A 25,325-nucleotide genomic window follows, 5' to 3' on the forward strand; every position below is an offset into this window, starting at 1 on the left:
GTGGCCACCAGAAAATTACACACCACGGTGATGCATTAAACGTATGTCAGCTAAGTTAAAGGCATGTCTCCTTTACTGGCCACCTTTACAGTTACAAAGCCCTAGCAGACATGGTGAGTGTTCCACGTTTTGATGCAGAGGCAATCTGAAATGCTCCCCTGCACACAAGTAGTCTTTCATTTTATTTATATTTGCTTGTATAAATCTCATACCTTTACACAATGTGCTCTGTGCACAGAGTATTTTTAAGACAGGAACCAACTCCGAGCCAATGGCAGCAAGCAGTAACCCTGTATGTTTAGCGAGGCTTTGTAGGGCTGGATTACTGAAATCCTTGAGAACCAGAGACACATTTTCATTTTCTTCACTCAAGATTAGGAGTTAGGCTCAAACTGTGAAACAAGGGGTAAAAGATCAGCTTTTTATGATCAGACCACCCAGATGGTTGAATGGCAGCCGTTTTGTTGTCCACATGGTGGCTTTGCAGGTACTTAGAGGATATGGGAAAACCAACCCATGACCCCCCTTCCCACCCATTTCCCACCAAAGCTCCCAGGCTTGGCTTCATCAACAAAACCAGAACCAGCCCCGTCAGTGCTTTATAAAGCTTTATTGCAAGATGTGTTTACATAATGCTGTAGAGGTGAGCTTTTAAACTACTTATATCAAGAAATTTTGGACACAGGTCTGCAGTCAGTTTTCCATATTGACCCTGCATGGCACAGAAAAAAAAAAAAAAAGTGTGATTGCATCTCTCCAGACAGTAAAATGGGGAGAGTGGGGGGAGAAGAGGCGGATGAGGGGCATGTTAAAAAGAAAATCCCCCTGGTTTACACTAAATGTGACAAAGCTTCTGAACGATGAATACAAACGGTAGGTGAGCTTCATGTGTAATAAAATCTTAGAGTAATTCAAGTTCTTTATGAAATAAAACTGAAGAAACAAAAAATGCAGTTTCATGGACAATTAAATTTAACATAAAACAAATTTACCTAAAATGAGAAAACAACAAACAAACCCAAAAACTCAACCAAAAGGACCTGTAGATAATATCTCTGACCATGCATGGCTTGGTTTTTAAATTACAATTCACAGAATAACACTGCTGGAAAGCCTATTTTACACTATGCTACACAGAACACAAAAAAACATGAGTAGTGACATTTACACAATTTTACAGTATTTCTCCTTCGTCTAAGAAACACGTCCTTTTCTACTTTACATTTTTTTACAGTTCCCAGCTCACGAACAAAGGACACTATATGCGCAAAGACAGTCTTTAAAAAGGAGAAATGCACCCAATGCTACAAATGTTTTCTTTCACAGAAGCCTCTGTATTAGATAGTGATTAAACAAAACATATCTCTATCTGCCACTCAATGTGAAATGGACTAATTAGAAATAATTTTAATTTTTTTTTTGAGTAAACATAAAACTATACATCATCTCTGAAACTCCTTGAATTACTTGCTATGTAACTATTAAACTGCTTGCCAAAAACCTCTTGGGATCGCATCTGAAATGCCAACTGAGCCAGTTGCTGCCCCAGTTGAAAAAAGGAAGGTAGGCCTTACATGTTGTTCAAGTGTTTGCAAATAATTTTCAACAGTTGCCCATAACCAAACATTTTCTCTTTCAAAAATGCTTCAGTTTATTTTCTTTCAGAGCCTGTAAGTACCTGGCAGTTTTCCCTGCGGAGAAACATCAACAGTGGTAGTCCTTACAGCTTAGACAAGTGTTTCTTGCATCCCGATGCTGGAAATGGGGAGCATCATCCGAACGCGGCACAGGGTCAGGCTCTCTGCCTACGCACGCAGGCGCAGCCCGCCTCGGAGGTAAGGACAGGAGCGGTACATGCGTAGTGAGCACACAGGAGTGAAAAAGAGAGAGGAATATGCCCGCGCTTCTGTCTGACACCGTGTCCCTGTACATGATTTAGATAAACGCAGGCAGCGTGTACACCTGCCTACGAGTTGTAGCGGGAGGATAAAGGATGTGAAGCTGGTAGGCTGCCACCTCGTTCCCATTTCATCTCAGTGAAACCAAAGCATTCTAAAAACAATAACCACACAACATACACGCACCTGAATCCAGACTACTACCATCGGTCAAACAGTTTCTAAAGCATTTTGGGTAGACGCTTGCTTTTGTTACAGTACCAGTGATGCTGGTGTAGAGCGGATGCCGGACAAAAGAAAGCATTTACTGCACCTACGGTGGCATTTTACCCCTTAGGTTTGCAGCAGATGTTTCAGTCCTCACTTGTGACTTTTCAATGGCTTTTAGCATTCTCCAGGGTATGTTCAGAGCACAGCACACCAGGGATTTACGGCGCTGTCCTGCCACATTAACCAGTACCTTGAGGGGGAATGGAGCACCTTGCAGGAGGCTCTTGCTGTTCAGTCACATCAAGACTCTGACTCCAAATTTCTGTTAAATCGGGGTATGAACTCTTATCTAGATATTCACATGTGACCTTCTATTAAGCTAAAGCCAAAGTCTTGTCTGCCTACAAATCTGATGCCTTATTTTGCTGACAGAGTCAATCAGTACAGAGATTTACAATAAAAGTGGGTCAAAAGACAAAAAGAAATGTATTTTGAAAACTGCTTTTGATGCTGTTTCCAGTATTTATCAGAGCAAGAAAGACCCTCATTAAAGCACCATTTTTTTGTTGATTTTGGATTACGGACAGGGATCTATCAAACAGAAGGGTCACACGTAGCAGCCAAGGGGCTATAAAACATCTGGAATCCATGAGCCTGGTGCCTGGCCTTACTGAAAGGTGAAGAGTGATGAATTTAATTTTTGTGAGGGATCTTTCATTCTCGATTGTGGCACACAGCATTCCCTGGGGGTGTTTCTTCACCGCAGCCACATAACTGCTACTGAAAGTTATCCCTCAGTTGGGAGTGAGGGAATACAAAAATATTTGTATGCAGTCTGCTTTTAAACACCAAGGGAGATGAAAGGAAATTAGGATAGCTTCCCTTCGGCGGCCATTTCATATGCTAAAATGTACCTCAGCATCCAAATCAGGAAGGCATTATGGCGGTAGATGGACAGACAAGTTATTGGCAGCAGATGGGTGCTGAAATGAACACCAGCAGTGACTCTGAGAGCTCAGTGGAGATACAAAACTCTGGGCACTACATTTGCAGCTGACTGGTACTATGAAAAAGAGAAGAGAGGTAGTTATTATGGCTGCAAGTGTTTAAAAACAGCCTTCATATATCTGTAAGTGAGACATGGGAATGTGTTACTACATCGTGTTTCCAAGACCTTTTATATTTGTCACAAAACCAACCCATATCTCACACCCATTTTAAAACAACTGTTACATCCTTATGGTGGGCTTTTTTGATGATGGAGGGGCAGGCAGCAACTCAAACCCTGAAGGTTACAACCTGTTTAGACTGACAGACAAAGGCATGCAAATATAACCAATTCCTCCACTTCATCTGGAATCCACTAGTTAGATGAAGGGGAACAAATGTTATTCCCACAGTCAAGACATGCTAGCAGACTCCGGAGGAAATACTGCCACCTTACAGATTAGCATACTGGGCCGCTGGCCATTTTTATCAGGAACCAAAATGGAAATCTTTTCTGTAGTTATTGCATTGTTACTGTGTTTGATGACCTTGTTGCAATAAACATTGTGGACAGTGGAATTAATCTGACTGTACACTACTGCATAAACAAGACCAAGTTATCCTTCAGAAAAATTGGTGTCGGTTTTGCAGACAGAGAACAGGAAGAGAAAACCAAACATAATGGAAAAACAGACAAGGAAGAATATGCTTCACATGTAAGACACTTGCATCCAGAGAATCTGAAAGAAACCGTCTTTTTTTTCTGAATTTATTCTAACCCCATTCCCCGTATTTAATCTTCTCCTTGATAACAATCATATGAAGTTTTGCACACTTTTTGCACAATTCTTGGAAAATACATAGGCCCAACTATTAGTAATTCATCAGCTATGTTACGTTTCAGACACAGCTGCTGTACTATGTCTAAACGAAACACAAATTTGTTTCCTGTTAGCAAGTGGTCACCAACAGCCACCTACTTTGCACATTCAGTATATTTTAATTAAAATATTCAGTTTTAAAAACTTGTTTGATTTTCTCCCTCCAATCAAATATAGGACCTCTGTCAACATAAATGCATTTCGTTGCATTTTTGCTTCTTTTATCACTTAGCAAGTATCACAGTTCAACATAACCGTTACATTCAGGGTGTCTTCCTCTTGTTTCAGACTTCAAAGACCTCCACAAACCCCCATTACCTTCATTTCTTTGTTCTAAGCATCCTTACGAGAGATTTAAAAAGTCCATAATGGTGAGCAGCACATAAAGATCCACTTTAAAATCCAGATGCTTACAGGTGTTGCTTATTTTTCAGTGAAATTAATTATATGCCACTTCTTTCTGCGTCCTAACCAGCTTCCTCCTTTCCATAGCTTTCAAATACGCAACACATTTTATTAATTACACAGCTACTGCCTTCTGCCTGCTCGTAAAATTGACTGCTTAGCAAACCGAGGATAAAACCACATCAAACTCAATGCTGTCCTTAAGAACCTTTGCTCATAGTGACTTTTTACGCCATGGACTTTGACACGTGAAGATCCTAGGCATCGGCAGATAAAGAATGAAATGTTACGATCAAGAGGGTGGACGGCGTAGATAGGATGTTCAACCGCAGATCTCATTGCAGTGTTGTCAGCTACCCGATTCTCTCATCACTTGGATGCTGTGCTCAATGCGATGTGATGGATGACCGAGGTTTCAAAGGTTTATCGTGTTTGGTTCAACTATCCTGAACAATCTTCAACGATTATCCTGTCCTTAAGGAGAGCAGAGTAGAATAACTTGAAGTACCTGACCTAGCTTGGGCGCCAGAAGCAACACAGCTACGGCATTAGGAGCCCAGCACAGACTATTAATTAACCCTACTTTTCAAGTGTGTTTTGCAGCCAAAATTGAACCCTGTTACCATGACTAAACAGCTGCAGTTCCCCAGTTAACTAGCTTGAAGGAAGCCTCAGCTGTTACTGCAGTGCAGACACACCCTTAATCTTAGAGGCTAAGGCAATGGAAAGAGATAATCTTGTGCATCCTTGAGGATCAATTGGCCATATACAGACTTTGGCTTAAAAAGTTCCCTTTTATGGTATTGTTGTTTGCAGTTCTCTTCAAAATGCTTCAGTGCTGGCTAGGTGTTCAATTCATCTTCACTGCTGTATATGTCCTCCACTTAAAGGCAGATGAGTTGACTACAGGTTCTTCAAACACACATGCTGAGGGCAGTTATAAAAGGCAGTTATAAAACAGCGAGATAAGGGCAAACATATCGGAGTGTTCACTGTGGTACCCTCTCCACTTGCATCAAAGATAATCACAAAAAAGAGTAAAGAACAGCAAAAACACAGCAGGCTTTTAGCAGGGCCATTTCATGTTCAGATCCATTAATTTGAAATAAAATCACCACCACATTATCTTGCAGCAGAGAAAAGCAGCATGAAGGGCACAGGCAAGTGAACAAAACTTCTTGATCTTAACATCTCAATGCATTTATCGCGTATGTAAAACTGTTGGCATAGATCTCTGAAACTGTACAAGTGCACAGTACAGCCATAGCTCAACAGGAGGGAGGTATTCTGTGTCCTCTCCTCTGTGTGCATGCTGCTATGTACAGTATGAGTGTGTATTGTATGTATACATATGAATTCAGGATCCTAAACCTTCCACTTGTATTGCAGGCCATCTCCCGCCCCATGGGGTGAATCCCATTGAATAACACTGAGTTCCTACAAAAAGACATTCTTTTCCTCCTGTCCAGGTGGAACAGTAAGGCCCCAGAGTGCAAATCATGGTCCAGCTAGCTTCAGCAAGAGCATGATTTCACGCCATGACTGTATGTGTATAGATACACGCACACATGTCCACACATTCATTCTGTACATATACAAAGGTACACATACATTTTTACATTCTTTGGTGGCAAAACAATAAAAAAACCCCAATGAACCACAGGTTGCACAGGCTGTGCATCTTTGCTTAATGAATCTGCTTCAGGAAAATTGGGGTTGCTGTAACAGGAGTTATTTTATCTCTTTAAGGACTGTTCCTTGCATTGACAAAATGCCATACATTAACAATGACGAAAACAGGGCACAAGGAAAGCCAGCGTAAACACAGCTCACATAATGACAGATAACTCAGAGAAAGCCCCCTCCTACCCACATCAACACACCACGAGAAGAAGCAGCCATATGCTTTCACCTACAAGCACTCAAACGCTTCCTCAGTTACTGTCCAGATGTTGTGCTGAGCTGCGGCACACGCTTCTGCCCTGGCTGTGGGGTTTCGCTTTTTGTTGCTTGTTAAAATCGAACTAACAGAGGACGGGATGTTGGGAGCAGCAGAGGAGGCTGGCAGGTCAATGCCACACCGAAGGGTTGTCAGCCTGTGTGCTTCAGATGAACGGCTCTTCTTGTCACCACCTCTGGGATGTCAAACCTGCATCTCAGAGGTGCTGATGAGGCCCAGTGCTTTGGCTTCTTCTGGTGTCAGTCCACTCTTTAGTGTCCTTCTCACTGGATAGTCATAAATTCCAAAAGGAGGCAAAAAAACCAAACAACACAGAAAATGCAAACAATTAGAAGCGATAATTACACAAGATTTGCAGCTGAAAAAAACCCTGTTAACATGCAAGCTGAGTCAAATCAAAAGTTGCTAGGTACTCAGGGCCTCAAGTTCAGAAATGCTGAGTAATGCCCTATGCCAAATCCATAGGAGCAGTACCCAGCAACTCCAAACAGTCAGGCAAAAAGACATTTGACATTTAGTCAACAAAAACTTTTAAGGAAAAATACCACAGCGTTTTAAGATTTTTTTTTTTTCTCTGAAATTGTATCCGTTGATTTCCAGTCCATAGAAAGTATCATCTGCCCTATTATTTTATAGTTTCATAAATATTTTTTAAAAGAACTTTTGTATCTTTATAGGGCTCAATTGAATTTATCGCTATTAACTACTATGTGACCCTTTAAACATGTAAAAAAACACAACCCCAAAAGTTAAAAGATTAAAAATGAGACTATTTTATAGTCGATTCAAATCATTAAAACTACTGTCTTCGTACACGCTCCCCTTTCTTCTATAATGTTCCCCTGTCCTAGCCCCATTTGCATCATCTTTGCTACTAGTAGTCTGCAGCATTGAATTTGCTACTAGTAGTCTGCAGTTGAATTTAAATGATAAATCTAGGCCAAAATCTTATTTCTTAATTTTCTGTGAAGTGTTCTGAACACTAGCCCCAACATAAAACTTTTAAAATTTGTGATTGCCTTTTTTATTCAGAAACAAGTGACTATGTGACTGCACACACTGAGCATTAGTGTCCTCCTAGTCTTACTGGTGCCATGATTTTCAGGTGGATGGGCTTTAGTTCAAGACACAAATGGGGTGTTCACTCCACACTCTGATGTTCCTTAAGTACAAAACGCACATTCAGAAGTTTAAGCTGCATGCAAAGCATAAACAATGACTTTATGTTGAACAAAATATATTCAGAGCCCCAAAATAATGAAGTCTAGAGGAAACTCTTAGAGAAACCAATTGCAAACACTGGTTAAGGACTTCTTGCATCGGTATCAACTAGCACAATTGAGACCTCTAACTTACTGAGATATTCAGTCCATGTAACTGAAACTGGGTGGTCACACTCAAGGGTCTAGCAGAGTGAGAGGAGGGAATGGGTCGGTATAGAAAACAAGAGGATAAGAGAAAGGGAAAATACAGCATAGTTGAACATTTGATACCATGCAGGTAGAACGAATGTGATCTATGTTTGATAGTCAAACCGCTTTCATCAGTTACTGAGGTGAATCAAATGATCTTAAGGGTCTTTTCCAACCTCAATGATTCTATCACCATAACCACTGTAAAACAAAGCTATTTTTCTTGTCAGATGCTAAGACAGGAAGAGTGAGGGAACAAGCAATTGTTATTCCTTTTGGTAAACATTTAATAGGAACTGAGGTGCTCTGCTATTGCTGGTCATGTACTGGAATAAGCAAAATTCTGGTCTTATTTTTGACCATGTAAATCTGGAATAACCTTCTTTAGGTCAGTATGCTTACTACTGTACAAATAACTGGGCTGAGACTCTGGCTAACAACTGAAAGGGAAATGTGTGCCTCTGTAACTTCCACCAAGCAGAATACAGTTGTTTAAATTCCACCATCAGCCGGAGTGACAGGATTACTAGTTTACTAGGAAAAGCCAAATGGATTTACAATAAGATATAGGTCTCTTTGAAGAAAATTACAGGAGTTTATATTCAGAAGTCATAATCAGGAATTAAAATACCATGGTACAAACCATCTTCATGGAAGAACAAGGAAGAAAACTAAGGAGTCTTCTTTACATAAGCAAGATTTCTCTCTGAATCTCCAGTTGCTTACCTATCAAACATACTAAAGTCTTAGTCTGAGGACCTCATGTATTAACCCTTGGATGACTGAAAAAAAAAATACTGTATGTAGCATGTGACAAGGACAAGTGCCCTGTTCTGGGTTTGCTGTATGACTCACACAGTGGAGGCCAGCCCCGGGTTTGTACTTTTTGTGCCACTGCAAAGCAAGTAGGAATGACAATACTCAGTGCATTGCTGGGACGTACGCAGCTGTAATTAAACAAAACAATTTCTTTGCATTCCTCGGTTGATTGTTATAACTTATCTCAGCTCTCCTATAGTACAGAGAGAAAGATAACTTGGATTTAAAATATTCCAGTGACCTAAGCTTTCAAGTCCAGCCGTGAGGAGAAAAAAGCTCCAAACAATTTAGGACTTTGGTGGTCATAATGAGATTGTCAAGAAAATAGTTAATAAAAAGCAAAGATGTGAGGAATCTTTTCAGTGACAGAGTGGTTCCCATAAACACTGATGGCTGCTAAGTGTGTGGGGCCAAATACTGCAAAGTACTGTGACTACTGGCAAGACTAAAGCTGTCCACCATCAACAGGCAACCGGAAGGATAACAGCTGACAGAATCATGGTCCAGACTCAAATGAGTGAATTCTTGCCCCTACAATGCAACAGGCCAGTCGGACACAGATGAATCCACTTGTAGTTTGAAGTATTTTGTGCTTAGGGAGATGAAAGTGGCCTGATAAAAGGTCTCTTTATATAAAAAGTATATCTAATATGTGCAAATTACTCACAGTACATTTCCTCATCTGAAGATACAGTGGATGGATGCAGTATCAGTAATAACACAAGAACAAGTTCCAGCCCCACTATTCTCTGCACTGGCTTGTGGACTATGGAGGCTTGTGGGTGATGAAGCTAGGAGAAAGTTATCTACAGGAGCAGAGACTCCTCTGGGAGGTGAGTGAACCTTGTCTTGACATGCTGTTAAACAGATGTCCTCAGACTTTTGTCTATTTCCTCTTAAAGCGCTTGGTAGGGTTCCTCTACCTTAGGAAAGGTCATGAACACGGTCAGTCATCAAAACTGAATGCAGAGAGATATTTTTCTTCCATGTTTTATAGGCATTGCAAAATTACATTTCTCAAACTAGATCTTCACTCTCCCCTCTTCGCTGAACTCTGTCTTGTCTCTAACTGGACTAGACATAATATCTTGGCTTGTAAAACTCTTGGCCTACTGCTTATCACATTAAACTGAGTTATGGAATGTATTTTGGAGGCAGTGACAATAAAAATAAGACTTTCAAATGACCTTTTAGGTTCTTTAAGCAATTTTATAACATTTGCTAAAGAAACATAACATAGAGAAAAAATAACTTTTGCTCTTGTCACAAGCAAGGCCTGCTGAGATCCCATAACCAAGAAACTAAATGTTGTTTTTCTGGGGTCAGGGGGTATGATATTCTTTGTTAATCGGGAAATCTGGAATTTTATTTGATATCCTAGCAGAATGCAGTGTGCTTATGATGAACTCAATGAATTTGACTCTGCCTGTTGGGTCAAAATCTACACAGATACATAGCCCTCACAGTACACTGGGAATGTTTTAAAAAAGAGTAATTCCCTAAGTTTAACTTTGTCAGAAAATATAATTATCTAGGGTTTGGTTGTTTTTTTTTTTTTTAAAGAGCAAATAGCATTCCTAATTTCCCCTCCCCCTACCTTTTTTTTTTTTTTTTTAAGATGCAACGAGAAGTAAAGATCAGTCTGGCTGGCGCCATTTATTCTTGCATTTGCAATGGCTTTTGAGATGTGTGCCTAGACTTGTATGGATGAGTCACTTGAAATGCAGAATAGATATGACCATTCTCCTGCTCAAAAAGTCACAGAATTAGTGTCATTCCTATTACAAAGATGTGGCAGCCACAGAACTTTCTTTTGGTCCCAGCTGCAAAGGTAATGCAGCTCCTAGTTGTTGATTTGGAACGAAGAGAATTCCAGGTAGTAAATTATACAGCAAGGACAGCAGGAAGAGCAGATGATAAGAGGCAATATAAGCCAGCTCCATCATCTCATTTAATGTATTTTAGTTTTATTTTCTGTTACCGATCCACACCCAGCTTACACGCTCAGTCTATTTTGTCATGTATTTAAATTTAACATATTCTCTTGGACTTTACTCCAATGAATCCAGCAATGGCAATTTGCAACTCAAAAGACTCAGACAGTCTTGCTCACATTCTCTTATTTTAATCCTTTTCTGCATTTGCACATTTTTCTGTCACTATCTATATAAGTTATACTTATGTTTAATTATGCATGTATCATTGCTTAATATGACTAGGCCTAAATGCTTAACAAAAATACTAAAACATTATGCGCAGAGATTTTCTTGCAGGGATTTGTAGGTAAATTTTTAGATTTTTATCATGCACCTCTCTGAAGAAGTACAGCCAACTGAAATGTGGTCTTTATCTGGGTCAGCCACATAGAACGCTCCAGGAAACATCATATTGTTATGCATTATTATTGCTCTGCAGCTTTGCTTTGAGTTGTGTCAGCACTTCATAGATGGCATAAGTCCCTCCTAACAAGAAATTCTGTAGTTCACAACCGTCTCCTGGTGTAACTTACGGTGGCTGTGACATAAAGAGGAGTCTAGCAGTGGAAAAGGACAAAGTGGTGTTTTGTAAAGAAAGCTTAACTTGTGTTTCATCTCCAGGTTGCTTACGTTATAGGGAACAAAAAGTAACATTGCTTTAGAGAATCTAGGCTGCATGAAGAACATACTGGTTTTAAATTAATATTTAACATGTAGTTGAAACTGTTAAAAGTTTCCAACTTTATGTATTTCACAGATCATCATCTACACAGTCCCAACAACAAAGCAGAAAAGATTTAACTCCTTCCTTGAAAGCCTTCTATGACAAAAACTCCCTAATTTTTAGAACTTCTGCGAATGCCACTGTAAGAAGTTACTACTAAAAGGAATCCTGCTGCCATCCCTTTCGTCATTTCTCCCACTTAACTTCACCAGTCAGAAGTGATTCCACTATTAATAGGTAAAGCATCAAGAGCATACAGCTCACCAACAACTGAGTCTGCAGGTAAGCACTATATACTATTTTCAAGACCAGACTATACACTAACAACGCACCGGACAAAAAAAAAAGGCAGGAGATGGGATACAGAAAATAAGCCATCTAACACAGGCATGCAGCCTTTACATTCCATTTGAAATTTTAAAATGACTTAAAGTCTATTTTAAAGTGATCCATTATTAGATAATAGACTTTTGCTAAGGGGGTAGCTCAGGCTTATGAACGCAGAGCTGTTTGTTGGAGAGTGGCTTGGTGGAGAAGTGTGACCATGTTTGATGACTCAGGTTCTGTAGAATGAAAAGTAATTATCGCCATTAGGAATCTGCGCTGGGAAATAAAACAGTAAAAGGCATAATCTCTACAAGCCCAACAGATTAAAAATAACTATGATCAAAACAATCTTGTAATTATGCTAATCAGGTGGTGTCATTCTGCCTAGAGAAAGCCATATATACATATATATATATTTTTTTTTTATTTTTGTGAGATAGTGATGGGGCAAGATAAATTCAAAGTAGCTCTGCACGAAACATTTTTGTTCATCTTCTAAGAGAGACTTCCCTCCAAACACATTTGACACTTGCATCCAAGCACACTCAAATTCCTGCCTTCACAGATTCTCGTGCTAAACTCCTTCATGGCAGCAGAGGGCTCTCTTTGGCAGCTGTGATATCGCGATGCTCTTCTGGAAAGCCACATATGAGATCGCTTTTGTTACTGCACTTCTTTTGTAAGGCAACTTGAAAACGCAAGCCTGTACTTCCCTGCCTTTTCTCGTTCTCAAATGAAGTGCTTTCTATAACAACTCTGTGATCCTGTCAGCCAGCAACTCACTGCCGCTGGTTTCTTACTTGGATGCTGAAAATCATCATCATCTTTCAGGAAGGAAGGATGATGTAAATAAGGAGTATATTGCTGACCGGAGATAAACTTGAAAGCCACTTTAATATGGAAAGAAACTAAACAAAATACATACCCTATCAACTTAGGGCTAACTGTGCAACTCAACCATACGTATTTTTTTAATACTTAAAACTTACTTAAATTCGGCTTTTGGGAATGAATCCTGTGACAAGAATTCAAAAGCCTTGAAATATACCTTTAAAATATGCCAACTAAAATGAAAACAGAGGGTAATGCAGATGAATTCACTGACGCAGCGAATGGCAAACTAGCAAAAGTGAAAACAACTATTTGTATCTCTTGTAAGATTCAAACAAATAAAAGTAAGATTAGTTTTTTCTACAGAACTACAGTTGAAAAAGTACCAAAAGTGTATACCATAACCGAAGTATTTCTATAGAAAATGTCAATACCAATATTCTGTGACCTGGGAACATGAACAGCTTTATTTCCTATGTATACTGACATCACTTGCTCTTTATTAGCTGTTCATCACCTGCCAGTTTCTCCCACATTACCTTCGGCTTGTTCTTTCCTGCAATAAAGAAAGCACCATTTGACCAAGAAGAGATGGCCAGAGAAATTCCAGCACTTAGTAAATCCTTGCCTAGAAGCCCACGGGAAGCTGCAGAGCACTCCCTCTTTTTGGTTCTCCCATTGCTGGAGACACAGCACGAGGACGTGCCAGTGGTTGCCCTATGCTGTAGGATCCTGCTGGGACACAGGCGTCACCTGCTACCAGGATTTACTCTTTGCTAAGACCAGAGTTTGAGCAGTGGCTACCTCTTCCTCCACAGAGCAGCACACCTGGGCAGGCATTTAATCACAGGAGGTGACAGCCACTCTAAAATCACTAGGGACGGCCCATTATAGCAGCAGTTTTCTCCTTGTACCTACATCACGTCCTCTGCGCTTGTGTACTACAACATACATGAGCATGTGAATGTCTGTGTAGCGTTCAATATCTGTCTTCTCCCTGCGAACTGAAATAAACAGGGATAAAAGAAACGTATTTTTTGTAAACATTGCATATTTAATTCTGATTTACCAGATCAATGCAATGACTTCTCAGCTTTTTTTCAGTTGCTGTATTAAAACAACGTTGCTCAATTTTGAGCAAATACTAGATTCCACAGTATCTCTAAATACCGGTACTGGAATCCAATGCAAAGCTAAGGAATGTACTTAATGATGCAGGCTGGGTTAATTTTATATCTGACTTTCCTTACATAAAAAAGATTAAGCTGTTTCAAGCAGAAAGATTGAGGATAGGAGCCCCAAAACAAATAATCTGTATCAGAATAAAATTCATTATAGAAATGACTCATAGATTCCTTTAAAACACTGACTGGAAAATGAATTTAAGCCTCTTTCAGAAGCAATTTTTTTTACTAGATTTTTAAACCAGGCTTTCAAATAACCTTTTGTTTTGAAGGCTACATGATGGAGAACTGTACAGAATGGTGGGAATTTCACTGTCACAGTGACCAGGCAAGCACTCTTGAACAAAACTTGAGATACGAAAGATACAGTTTGAAACTCGTGAAGACTGCCAACAAAATACATAGGTATTACACATTTGAACAGTTAAAAAGCTGAATGTCTACCTCTGTCTGTCAAGATCAGTTATTTTAAAAGAAAGCTGAAAAATACATGTAACACACACTGTAAAGCAGTAACTGAACACATAAATAAATACGTACCTACTTACAAATGGTATTAATATCAACAATCACAATTATATATGTCAGCAATTGCAACTGACAAAACTGAAAATACGGAATCAGCTATTCAGCCTCATGCTTCAAAGAAATACACTGATTTACAACTATTAAACCCCATGATGAGACCTATAGGTTACTCAAGTAATCCTGCCTCTCCTGTTTGTCCTCCTACAGCTGTTGATGCTGGCCTCTGGCAGAGATGAGATATGGGACTACACTGGCCTCACCCTGATCAGGTACATCCATTTCTACAGCTTACTGTGGTCAACTGTATTTATTATTCATTCATTAACTATTATGAATAATTTTAATTTATTGTTTGTGTTTTTATTTATTGTAGATCATGGGGTTTCGTTCTGTCATTTTTGCAAAGATCTTGCCATCCTAAGGATAAAAGAATGTATTACTTAAAAGGCACCCAAAAGACACTAGCTATCTTGGCATCTAATAGAGATAACCTTCCAGCTGCCAGAGTTTTAAGTGCTTTATCTCACATTCTGTTTTCATTCAATAATCAGATTTTTATTAACTGGGTATTGACCTTCTGAAGGCTCAGTACTTTGTGTAAGGACAAACAGACTTTGATACTGAATACCACTGGTGATACATTTACTTTTTCTAAATGCAAAGAATTGTTGAAAACATGCATCACTAACTAGATTACTCTGCCCCCTCCTCTAATTCTAATAGGATCCAGTTACTCAAATCCTAAATAATTAGTTGCAAATTCTAAGTGAAGTTGCTTGCCTTTAAAGCATTTTATATAGACTTTCTTCTTGTAAGGTTTTTATTTTTTAAAAAGCATAATTTCCATTAACTCCTGCTTTTAGTCAGGCTATAAATACCAGAAGAACAGTCTCCCTCCTGGTATTTTGGCACTTCTGCATCTTTTCATAGCCAGAAAAAGTAAGTGGAGAGACATGAAAATGAAAAATAATGAAAAAACAAAGAAAAGAAGAAGAAGAAGTTAACTGAAGCACCCTATGAATGCCAAACAAAATTTTCACACCTTTGAATTCAAATAGTCTCCCATCTAGTATTTTGTTTGCTTACAAACGTGTTTATTTCAAAGCAGCGCTGCATGTGTTACTAAAACTTGTCTAAAGCTTGTCTCCACGCCTGGTCTTTTGGCAGTCCTCTTTCCCACATTTTGGCACCTGATGACAGTGTGCTAACTCCTATTTCACTTCTACGGAAGGTGGAATTTAGTATGAAATACCTGACCCGGGATGTTCTGTAGTTAAGTTTAATCCACCAGCCCTGAGCTTATTTGTCTAGGATTCAGGTAATCTCGACTCAATTCCTATCTTCTCCACAGTCTACTCGTATGAGTCTGACAGATTACTTGGGTGGTGCCTCAGGTCCATTTCTGCATAATGACTGTAAGAATTTTTTACTCCCTGCAAGTCATTATGCAAATAAATCTATAAATCCTTATGAGATGTTTCCATGTCTCAAGGGTCAGTCACAGGGTATATTATTAGGCTAACATGTGGTTCCAAAGCCTAATAAAAGAACAAGGCATTATCATGTCTCTCCTCTCTTTTTTAAACGTCACAAATAATTTTGATCAAGTTGTCTCATTCGAATATTGGATTAAATTCTGATTCAATTATCATCTGCTCCAAACCCACTTCTCTAATTCAAATCTAAAGCAGATTTTCAATTTTAATAAAATCTAAGAGAAGTAAGAATGCACACACAGAGAGGCACTCTGAGATAAAACAATGCCGGGGAAAACAAGCCTCTCACTCTGCAATGTCCTCATGCAGCGTCTCCAGTAGAATCCAGTACAACCACCACTGTGCTGCTCATCACCAAATATTAGTCACACCTGGGCCCTACATTATGGTTTACCATTCAGGGTCAGCTGAAGATCCAGATGCAAACAGTGCTGTATAGTCAAGCCATCTTTAAAGAGCTATTTCCTCGGTGCAGTTATCTGCAGTTATTTGTTGGCAAGACCGCATCAAGATCCCCACTCTTTGACCACTGCCTTGACTTTAGGGAGCCAGCAGACACATTTTCAAGCACGAGGGCTGCTAATACTAACAATTCATAAAGAAGGAGGAAGATACTACCAGGTTCATGTTTTAGCCTTAATGTAATTGCTAGTCAGCTCATCTGGTTTTGCTACCCTGTGGCTTAATCAGCACTTGAAAAAGGTAATGAATCCTTAGGACTTTCTCTTGGTCCTTTTTCAGAGCCCTGCCATGGCCATTCACAGAGGTCAGAAATAAACCCTGTTTGGCTCAACATTTCCAAGTATTGCTCTGCGTATGCCAGAATTAGTGTGAATACCTTCCATGTGCTTATTCATGATTACTAAACTGGAGTATGATTTTTCGTGACGCTGACTCATGGGAATCATATCATTCTCCTGAGACAGATCCATTCAGTTCAATGAGACCAACACAGAGACAGCACCTCTGTAAGAGTCTAATCCTGAGAGAACTGATTTTATGTCAGGGGATGGATGTTTTAAATAAATAGCCAGGACAAGAAGGAAAACAGCATTATCTTCCTATTTGTCTATTATGGAATTTGGGGGGCATTCTTTTAATTAAATGTACTTAAGTAAAATGTTTATCTTATGGATGATACTGTCTTTATGTGTCTTCTGTTGCCTCTAAGCTGCTGTGGCTATAAGACCTATTTTTCTTCTCCCCCAGTTTGAAGCAATTGGCACAGGCTGATTCATCATGATGTGAAACTCTCATTTAGTGACAGGATTTTCTAAGCAGCCCTGTTCTTCTTTATATAATTTCTTCTCTTACCTCACTTCTTGCAATCTTCACAGCAAAGTCTGCTTATCTACCTTATCTATTTTTTTTGTAATTCAGCTCTTTGTATTAAATAACCTCTTTTCTTGACTGTTTTTTGAAATCTCAGTGGTATCTCATACAGAGAGTTTCATTTGTATTTCCCCAAATCCACTGGTGCAACGCCTGTAATACTGGTCTGTAAGCTGCTAAAATTAACTTCAGCAATTGTATTCCTTGGAATTTGGACTAGCAAATAGAGTGATTCTTAAAACTTCCTTATCCCAATTTTCCTTTGCACTCATTGTTTGTTATGGCATCGTTTATGAAGGTCATCCTAACCTTATGGGAGAACCAGACAATCCTAATTATATTATTTTTTATTTCTTTGCTAAGTTGAACAGCTCCCCATAACGTTATAAAAACCTTTCTCACAGAAAGCTGCCCTTAGTCTTCAAGAACAGAAACAGTATATTTTCAATCTAATTTGTATTTTATGCTTTTAAAATATGCTGAACTGATATTTCTGGAGGCTGGGGTCTGTTGTTTACAGAACAAAGACATCAGAGAGAAAAAAACCAGCAGAAGCTTCCCATGGCAACTTGCCTTGAAGCTGTCTTTGAATGACCACCTTGAAGGGGTGACAGAGCATTTCAGTTTCTGTGGCTCATTCAACCCTGTGGCTTTCTGATGAGGTTTCTAATGAACGGATACAACTGTAATCTTATTTTCTCATATAGAACACCACTTCAGTATGTCTGGTAGGCAGGTCACTGAACACCCGTCATGAGGCAATGACTTCCAGTTGGTTACTGTACTTCCAAATGTCAAATTTTATCTTTAAAAACCTCCACTGTGTAAAAGTCTAGCACAGAATTAAGTTCCCTCTCTGCAGATCATCACAGGAACTCAGTTGTTACACACTTACCATGTACCTTAGCTTTCCGTAGTCCATTTCAGCTCCCACTGAACAAATTCCTTCCTACTAGGTCTCAGTCGACTTCAGTCATATCTGGATTTATCAGTGACCCTTTGTATCTTCAACCAACATATACAGATGTTTCCATCTGTCTTTTGTTGGATGACTCACTGCCTTATTCCTCCTCCCAATTTATATGGTTCTACTGATTGCTCTCAGAGTTCAAACTCTTCTACGTCATTAAGATCTAACTAAGCTTTCTGCATATGAGGTACGGTCACACTACTCAACAATTACAAAAGGTAAAATGGTTCAAAGGAGCATGTCAAAATGTCTCATTTTCCCATTACAACTATTTCTTGAATTTAACTGAAGCTTTTCCATATTCTTATTTCTGTTTTCCCCTAGTTACAAATGACTTGAGCATCACTTGCTTTTTACTTCACATTTTTGTGTCTTTTTTAATGGCAAAAAAAAATCCCTCACTCATGAGAACCTTCTACCTGAACCACAGGAAATGTTTACAGTGCAATTGTGTATAAATCTTTTGGGTTTCTGATTTTGCTAAAAACACGTATCTCAGCTCAGGTTCACGAAAATCTTTGCTGAATGCTAAGTAAGCCTGACAGGATTTCCAGTTCTGCACTGAGAGCAATGAGACATATGCAACATGATGTACAGTGAAAATAATTCCTTTCAACTGAGTTTCGCTTTGATGTCCATGAATAGATTGCCAAGCTCATGACAAAAGCCAAAGGATGTGTATGGGAGCCTGAAGATTGAAGGTGGCGAATCAAACCCATCAGATAATAGGGTCTCTTTGCTCTGCAGATAATAAATATCATAGCGTCTGCTAATCCAAATCATTGAAGGATGCCTAAAAATCTACTTTCTAATATGTTTATGGAAGCCCTGTGTATATTTCTATCTGGAAGATCTTCTGCTCATTTAACTCTCATCATGCACTGACAAGGGCTGGTCTCTGGTCATTTCCTGGAGGTGCCATATTATCAGTCCAGCTGAGTGTATTTTAGAGCTAAACTACTTCATTTATTCATCATCCAGGTATATTGACTATCTATCAGAGTGAAACAGTTCCGTTAAGACATTCTCCTTTCACACTTTCTTTCAGCACATCAGCTGAAAGTGACGCTAAACTACTGAACTTTATGTTTGTTTTGAAACTGCCTTTTAATCCACTTAAGAGTCTCATCCAGATCTTGAAGAACAAACAAGCAAAAGAGCTGGATTCTATCATGATTAATTACAATGGAAATCAGTTTCAGCCTAAACATTTACTGAATGCTTAATGCCTGTTAATGTTTTTATTGACTATAAAAGCCAGCTCCATGGAAAAAAATATAGCATTTTTATTATCATTATCCTGTTTTGTTTTGTTTTTTTTTCCTGCAGCAAGTGCTTCCTTGGGAAAAAGGTACCTGGTAAAAAGCAGAAATCAGACTTTTTGGTGTGTGTGCATGAAGGTAGTGTTGCTAACAGAGGAAATACTAGCACGGGATAAACCATGGAAATAGGCAAACGTACAGGAGGTTTATTTGATACGCACAAGCCAACTAGGGCAGTCAGCACGTGCAAAACACCAGAACCGTGTGGGGAAGTGGGTAGCAGCAGATGGTGATGCCACTAAGAGGAACGGCACAGTGTATGATGGAAAGACAATCCAGTGTCAGCTCATTTTCGTTGCTTAGAGTCTGGCTCATCTAACCAGAGTGTCCACTTTGCTTTTGCTCTTGCCACATGCAGAAGTCCCTTTCTTAGCATGTTGGAGAAAGTGAATATGCTTTCAGCACATGTTAGTTTATAGCAATCACTGCTTATACCAAGTGTGTTTGATCACCCACTATGTTAGAACCATTCCACAAAAAATGAAAATCCGTGTGATTTTTCACTCACTGTTGTTGTCTCCTCTTTGTCCTAACTTCCCAGAAATGCTAAAAAGATGGATGGAAAGGTAGTCAAAAAGCCACATTATGGTGAATGACATTAAACACTACAGTCTTATGTTCTCTGGGTACTTATCCTTCTCATAGTAATCGCAGTAGTCTCTGCACATAAGGAAAAAAAGAACTAGAAAGGTCATCACCTCTTAAACATTGTATTTAATAAAGCGCAAAATGAAATTGCTCAAACTCGGGTGTCGCAGCTCAGCCCTGTGGCCACGCTACACTGTTGAAAGACCACCTTATAAATGTGCTACCTTTTCTTCCCAGTGGAAGTTAAGCTCCTCTATAAACACTTTGCGGCCAAGCAGCAGCAGACATTTTATTTTCAGGGCTGTGGAAGGATGGTACGCAGCTCAAGAGAGAAAGATTTTAAGAGGTGAAATCTCTCAAACTACTTTTTGCTTTACGAATAAATTCAGCTACAGATACAACTATTAATCTTCATGCCAGTTCACAGTACCTTCACAGTCTCCATCCGAGGTCTTGATCTGACTTCTCTAGTTATGAAAAAGTACTGTCATCAGAGAAGCTCTAAAGCACCATAAAACATTCTTCTTCCCTTACTGCTAAGGATATTTCAACTTCTGTAGAAGACAGAGTCATCCACTGCATACATTGTTTAAAAAATAGTAAGAGGAATATACGCCAATCATTAAGCACACACTCAAGCTACTATGAACTACCAATGCATGTCTGCATACTAAAGACCTGGTTCCTACACTGATATACATAAGTATTTGCACATTTGCTTATTTTGAGAAATTTAATAGCCTTATACTCACATGACTTCCTATTTGCTCGTGACCGCTTCCTCTCTCTAGGCACCGCTCGCTGGCTTGGCACTTGGGTGGCGGACTTTACAATGCGATCCATGATCTCATCTGCTGCGTCATCTGTTGCATTAGGTGAATCATCGTTGCCAGCGTTCCACGAACTGATACGGCCTGGAAAAGTCCAGCAAATGAATTGAGGGAAAAGAAAACAGAAGTCTCTTGCGTCACTTTGGTTTTGCAATTGGGTTTTTTTCGGGAATTACAGCAGACAGCTCAGTCATTGCTACTTCAAATTGGCCAAAGTAGAAGACTCTGCCTAATGGAGAATATCTCTAAATAATACCCTAGACTCTCTGCTGTATCAGCAGAGACCCGAGAGCTCAAATGCAATTATAACTTTCTATTCCCTTCAGCCTCAGAGTCTTATCCTTGACCATACAACTGGCAAATGTCTGCTAGAGACTGTCTATAAGCCAAGGATTGCTGGAGTGTTGTGTGACCATGTTTCCCTCTGCTCCTATTACACAGAGACTAGAAGACATGGCATATGTTAGAAATTGATGCAAATCAGCAAGACAGGTCCTTTGTACCAAAAGGGAGAACGAATCCACTTCCAAGCATCTTTATCACAGCCTAGTGCAAAGAAGACGTGAAAAGGGCAAAAAATGTGGTTTGACATATCTACTTGTCCTTTTCACAATGAAGAATTCACCTTCTCATCACAAAGCTGTATGTGTCCTGGCAAAACTGTGTCTGCTCTGTTATGAGTGGAAAAGCAAGAGTTGCTGGCGAGCTGAAAAGCTAAATAAGCAATTTTGGTTAAAACCACAAACAAACAAGTGAGCCATGTCTCCAAACCCCATGGCTCTGGCACTCCTTACTCCACAGAGCTGTGTCAGACACATCTTTGGGTTCCTCCACTACAGACTACTGTTCCGTGTGCTTTTTGTTTTTGAATAATTTGAAGGCTAGTATGCAGCGAGAACACCGACAGTGAGCTCTGCAAAAGAGCGGGTGGGGTAGAATTGCAAGCAGCTCAAAATTCACTGGCAAGGCCACTCTGTATCACGCCCCCAATGTCAATAAACAACAGCTTTGATTAGCACTTTGCTCTGCTGCTTCTCTCCTGGCTCTCATCAAGAGCAGTTGTATTAGGATAGTGCTCCTGACAAGCTTCTGTCTGGCTCACCCATCCTCTGCCTGTGCTGTTCTTCAGGGGAACACAAGCTGACTCTCATCATCAGGACACACTGCTCGACAGCATTCAATGGATTACTTCAGCTATTCACCTTGTTGCAGTGCAGCTTAAATTATTTCATCTTCGTACTTTAGCAAGTTGACTTGCTTCTTAAATTGGGGTTGTGAAACCTCTAAATTAGACAGAATCATGGTTTCAAGCCTTAATAAACTACACACACACACAGACTTAGTGGTGGATGCTCTGGATGTGCTATCAGCAGTATCAAAAAAGAATGAAGAAAGTGTAAGATATCCAGATGAGAAGGGAAAAGAAATAGCAGAAAAAAAACCCGAAGACTTGAATTTTGGTGCATCACCTTTACTCCAAAACCATCGTCCAGGTATCACGTGTATGGGAGGGAGTGAGGGGAAGACGAAAGAAAATAAACTGGTGAACCCAGTGTCTGTAAAATGATTTAGTATAAAGGAAGTGGTTTAGTGGCTGCTTAAATGAAGAGGTGTACCAGTGAATCATGTCTTGGACAAAAAACAAGGCTATCTCATTGCCAAGAATGGTTGTACCAGTGAGCTCTTGTGTCAGAGTATCAGGTGCTGGAATCGGCAGATTGGGTCAGGTTTTCATTTCCTCCCTGTCAGCTTTCAGAAATCACTTGTGCTGACATTTGGAAACAGCAGAGCGCCGTGGACCTCAGAGAAAGAGGTATCTGTCAGGACAGCAAGGAGATGCGGGGCTGTCCACAGCAGCTTTTTATGCTCCTAGGCTCTACTTAATCCACTAGCTTTGCGGTTTAGCAGGGAGGTGGTTAGAAGATTCGCCATCTTTTCTTTCCCTTTTTCCTCTCCCCAGTCATTTCTAAAATGCTGCAAGGCCCTTTCACTTCAATTTGAGTTGCTACTTTCTACTTGCTTCTGTTGAAAATAAAAAGAAAACTGTATCGTGGATCCCCCATTTTGCCTTCATGATGAGAACAGGAATAAAAATTGGGGTGCTAGTGGGCAGCCATGTTCACCAAGGTGGGGGGATAGGTACTCCTAACACACCCAGGCATTCCTTTGGCTGTGATCCATGTGTTAAAACTTCAGGCAAATTCTCCTACATCCCCGTGCCCCAAATGACCACCTCCAGTGCAGAAACACCACTGGGGTCGTCGTCTTCCCCTTCAACCCTTTCTGGCGCGAGCTCTACACAAGAGGGCCACGACCTGCATTTGGGCCACTGTGTGGCTACCGCGCCACAAGAGAGGTGGCCGGAAGGAAATTGCTGGCACTTACCTCGGCTGGCCCGGCTTCGAGTGCGGATCCCGAGTGCTGTGGTGCTTTCCCCGCCGATGGAGGAGGTCTTCAGCACGGCCTTCATGTTCTCGTGCTCTGCAGCGTCCTCGGCGTACTGCAGCCCCTGGGGCTGGCTCTGGCAGGGGGGAGAGGTGCTGGAAAACTTGCCAGACTGTGGGAGGAAAATGGATTTGTTGTTTTAACAGAAAACAGCAAGGAGAATGGGCCAGAGCCTCGACCGTGAATTGCAAGGAGAGAAGTGTCCTCTCGAGCTGGTTTGGAGTGCAGATATTCCCAAAAGAGCCAGGCAACAGTTGCTCTTCTCCCAGAGCATGCACCCTGAGCAGAAATAAACTGGAAACAGGGCGATGGCAGGGAGCAGCAGACAAAATCAGAGGAAAACCAGATGCATCAGCGCAAGCCTTATAACTTTGACCTTCCATCTGAGAGTATAAGTTACAAAGCTTGCTTTGAAACCTTCGACCCAGGTTGGGCCTGATCTGGGGTCAGGTATGACACTGAGGTAGACAGCATGAGACCCAACACAAATAAGAAATTGCTTTTTCCTGTACCATCACCTTTCAGTAACAAGGCAAAACTGGGAGAGCAGTCTGGGAAGAGAGATTTTTCCCTCTTGCCTCTCTGCATTGCTGCACAGAAAACTCTCAAACTTGTCTAAAACACAAATACCTACAAGTAACCTTAAAATACACTACCAGTGACGCTGAAAAAATCCCTGGTCCCAAAACACCCAGCCAAATTATTTCATGACCAAAACACAAAAAGTGCAGTCAGCAGTTAGAAGAACAAACAAAACCTTACAAGAGATTTAGGAATCTGCTCTCTGCTTCCCTGCCCCTCCCGTGATTTCCCTGTCACCACGACTACGTTAAAAACAGCGGCCACATTAGCTGGGCTTGCATAGCATGTGGATGCAGCAGCTCCACTGGTTACTGAAAACAGCCGTCTAGAAACAGATGAAAACAGCAGCAATGGATACTTTCTAATCAGAAGAACTTGCATCACTGGGCTGCTCTCCCTTTCCAGCCTCTGCCTACAAAGGGCTGTGATGTTGGTATTCGATTCACTGCTCTTACCTACAGGAAGCCTAAAGCACATTTAAAATACAGTCCTGGATGCTGAAAAGACAGGCTCTGTCAGCAGCAAACAGGCATCAACAGATAATAATATCCCTCGGTATTTTCAGTCATATCAGTCCAGCATCAGAAACTGAAATATGTTTTCTTTTCCTTTTTAATCTTTCTTACTTCTACCAGTTCAGCACAGATGAAAGGTGGTGTGCTGCATTCACTTCTTCCTTTGCATAAAAAACAACATTAATTATTCACCTGACGGTATCGAGCCAGTCAGTTAAAGGGATGCAAACCTGCTGAGCCTTTCTGTCAGAGAATGGTAAATTGGAAGAAAAGACTGGGCCCTCCTTTCAGAGCTTTGATCTAGTCCCCAGGGCTGTCAAGACTGCAAACTGAAAATATTTAATCTGGAAATCAATGACAGGATGATTCTATTTTAACATAATAACTTTTCGGGGTAGGATAGCAAGTTAACTGAGTAGCAAAACAATAATCCCTACAAGGCACTGAGCTAAATATACCAGTATGAGATTTATTTTTGATAGTGAGAAATTTGTTTTCTTGTTTAAATATTAGCTTGCAACATTTTGATGTGGAAAGTGTGCAAGTGCTAGAGTATCACATGTGAAATTAAAAGACAGAAAAACATTAGGGAGAAACTTCTATGAAAGTGCATGCCATTTTTGCATTAAAAATACTCTTTTATATACAGTGGGTTGTAAAGGTGATCAATACCATCTCAGAAAAAACCCAAAGGACAAAGTCTTCGCATAACTGTTAGTTACTATGCACACAGGTTAGTTAAATGTTGGCATAAAAAGGATAATTTGTGTAATTTTCCTTCTGCGCCCCAAGCTATACAGCACAAATCGTCACTGGGGGAGAAGCTCTATAGCCAGAAGTTTTATTTCACTTCCTTAATTTTCAGATGTTGCCATAGATTAATGACCAAGCCCCAGCCTCTTGAGCAAATGACTGCCATTATGAAACAGTGAGCATTAAGCCACATTGTTTATGTTCAGCAAATTGAAGAAAGCTCTAATGCTGAACAAAAAATGCATTGCACAATAGATGCTCCTCAAACCAATAAATTGTTTTATTTTGAATATAGCTAGCACAGTATAGTTCTTAAATTATTTATTCTCCTTTATTCATTTTCAACATCA

General features: G+C 40.1%; 1 protein-coding gene across 19 annotated transcripts in view; it reads right to left on the reverse strand.

Moving 5' to 3' along the window:
• Positions 1 to 619: 619 nt before the first annotated feature.
• FHOD3 (formin homology 2 domain containing 3) overlaps positions 620 to 25,325 on the reverse strand; it is a 407,898-nt gene continuing 383,192 nt past the window's right edge. For 18 of the 19 annotated variants that reach the window (XM_087759886.1, XM_087759866.1, XM_087759824.1 and 15 more), the window contains 3 exons: positions 23,066 to 23,237; positions 20,603 to 20,764; positions 620 to 6,607 (listed from right to left, as the gene is read on the reverse strand). In XM_087759886.1, the coding sequence (XP_087616012.1) occupies positions 6,525 to 6,607; positions 20,603 to 20,764; positions 23,066 to 23,237 (417 nt within the window). In that variant the 3' untranslated portion in view covers positions 620 to 6,524. Of the gene's footprint in view, positions 6,608 to 19,770; positions 19,809 to 20,602; positions 20,765 to 23,065; positions 23,238 to 25,325 lie in introns of all 19 variants that reach the window. The other variant, XM_087759757.1, reaches the window with a different exon arrangement.

Source organism: Nipponia nippon, unplaced genomic scaffold (assembly GCF_047370975.1).
Source record: "Nipponia nippon isolate SJK-2023a ecotype South Korea unplaced genomic scaffold, ASM4737097v1 scaffold_1, whole genome shotgun sequence".
NCBI lineage: Eukaryota > Metazoa > Chordata > Aves > Pelecaniformes > Threskiornithidae > Nipponia > Nipponia nippon.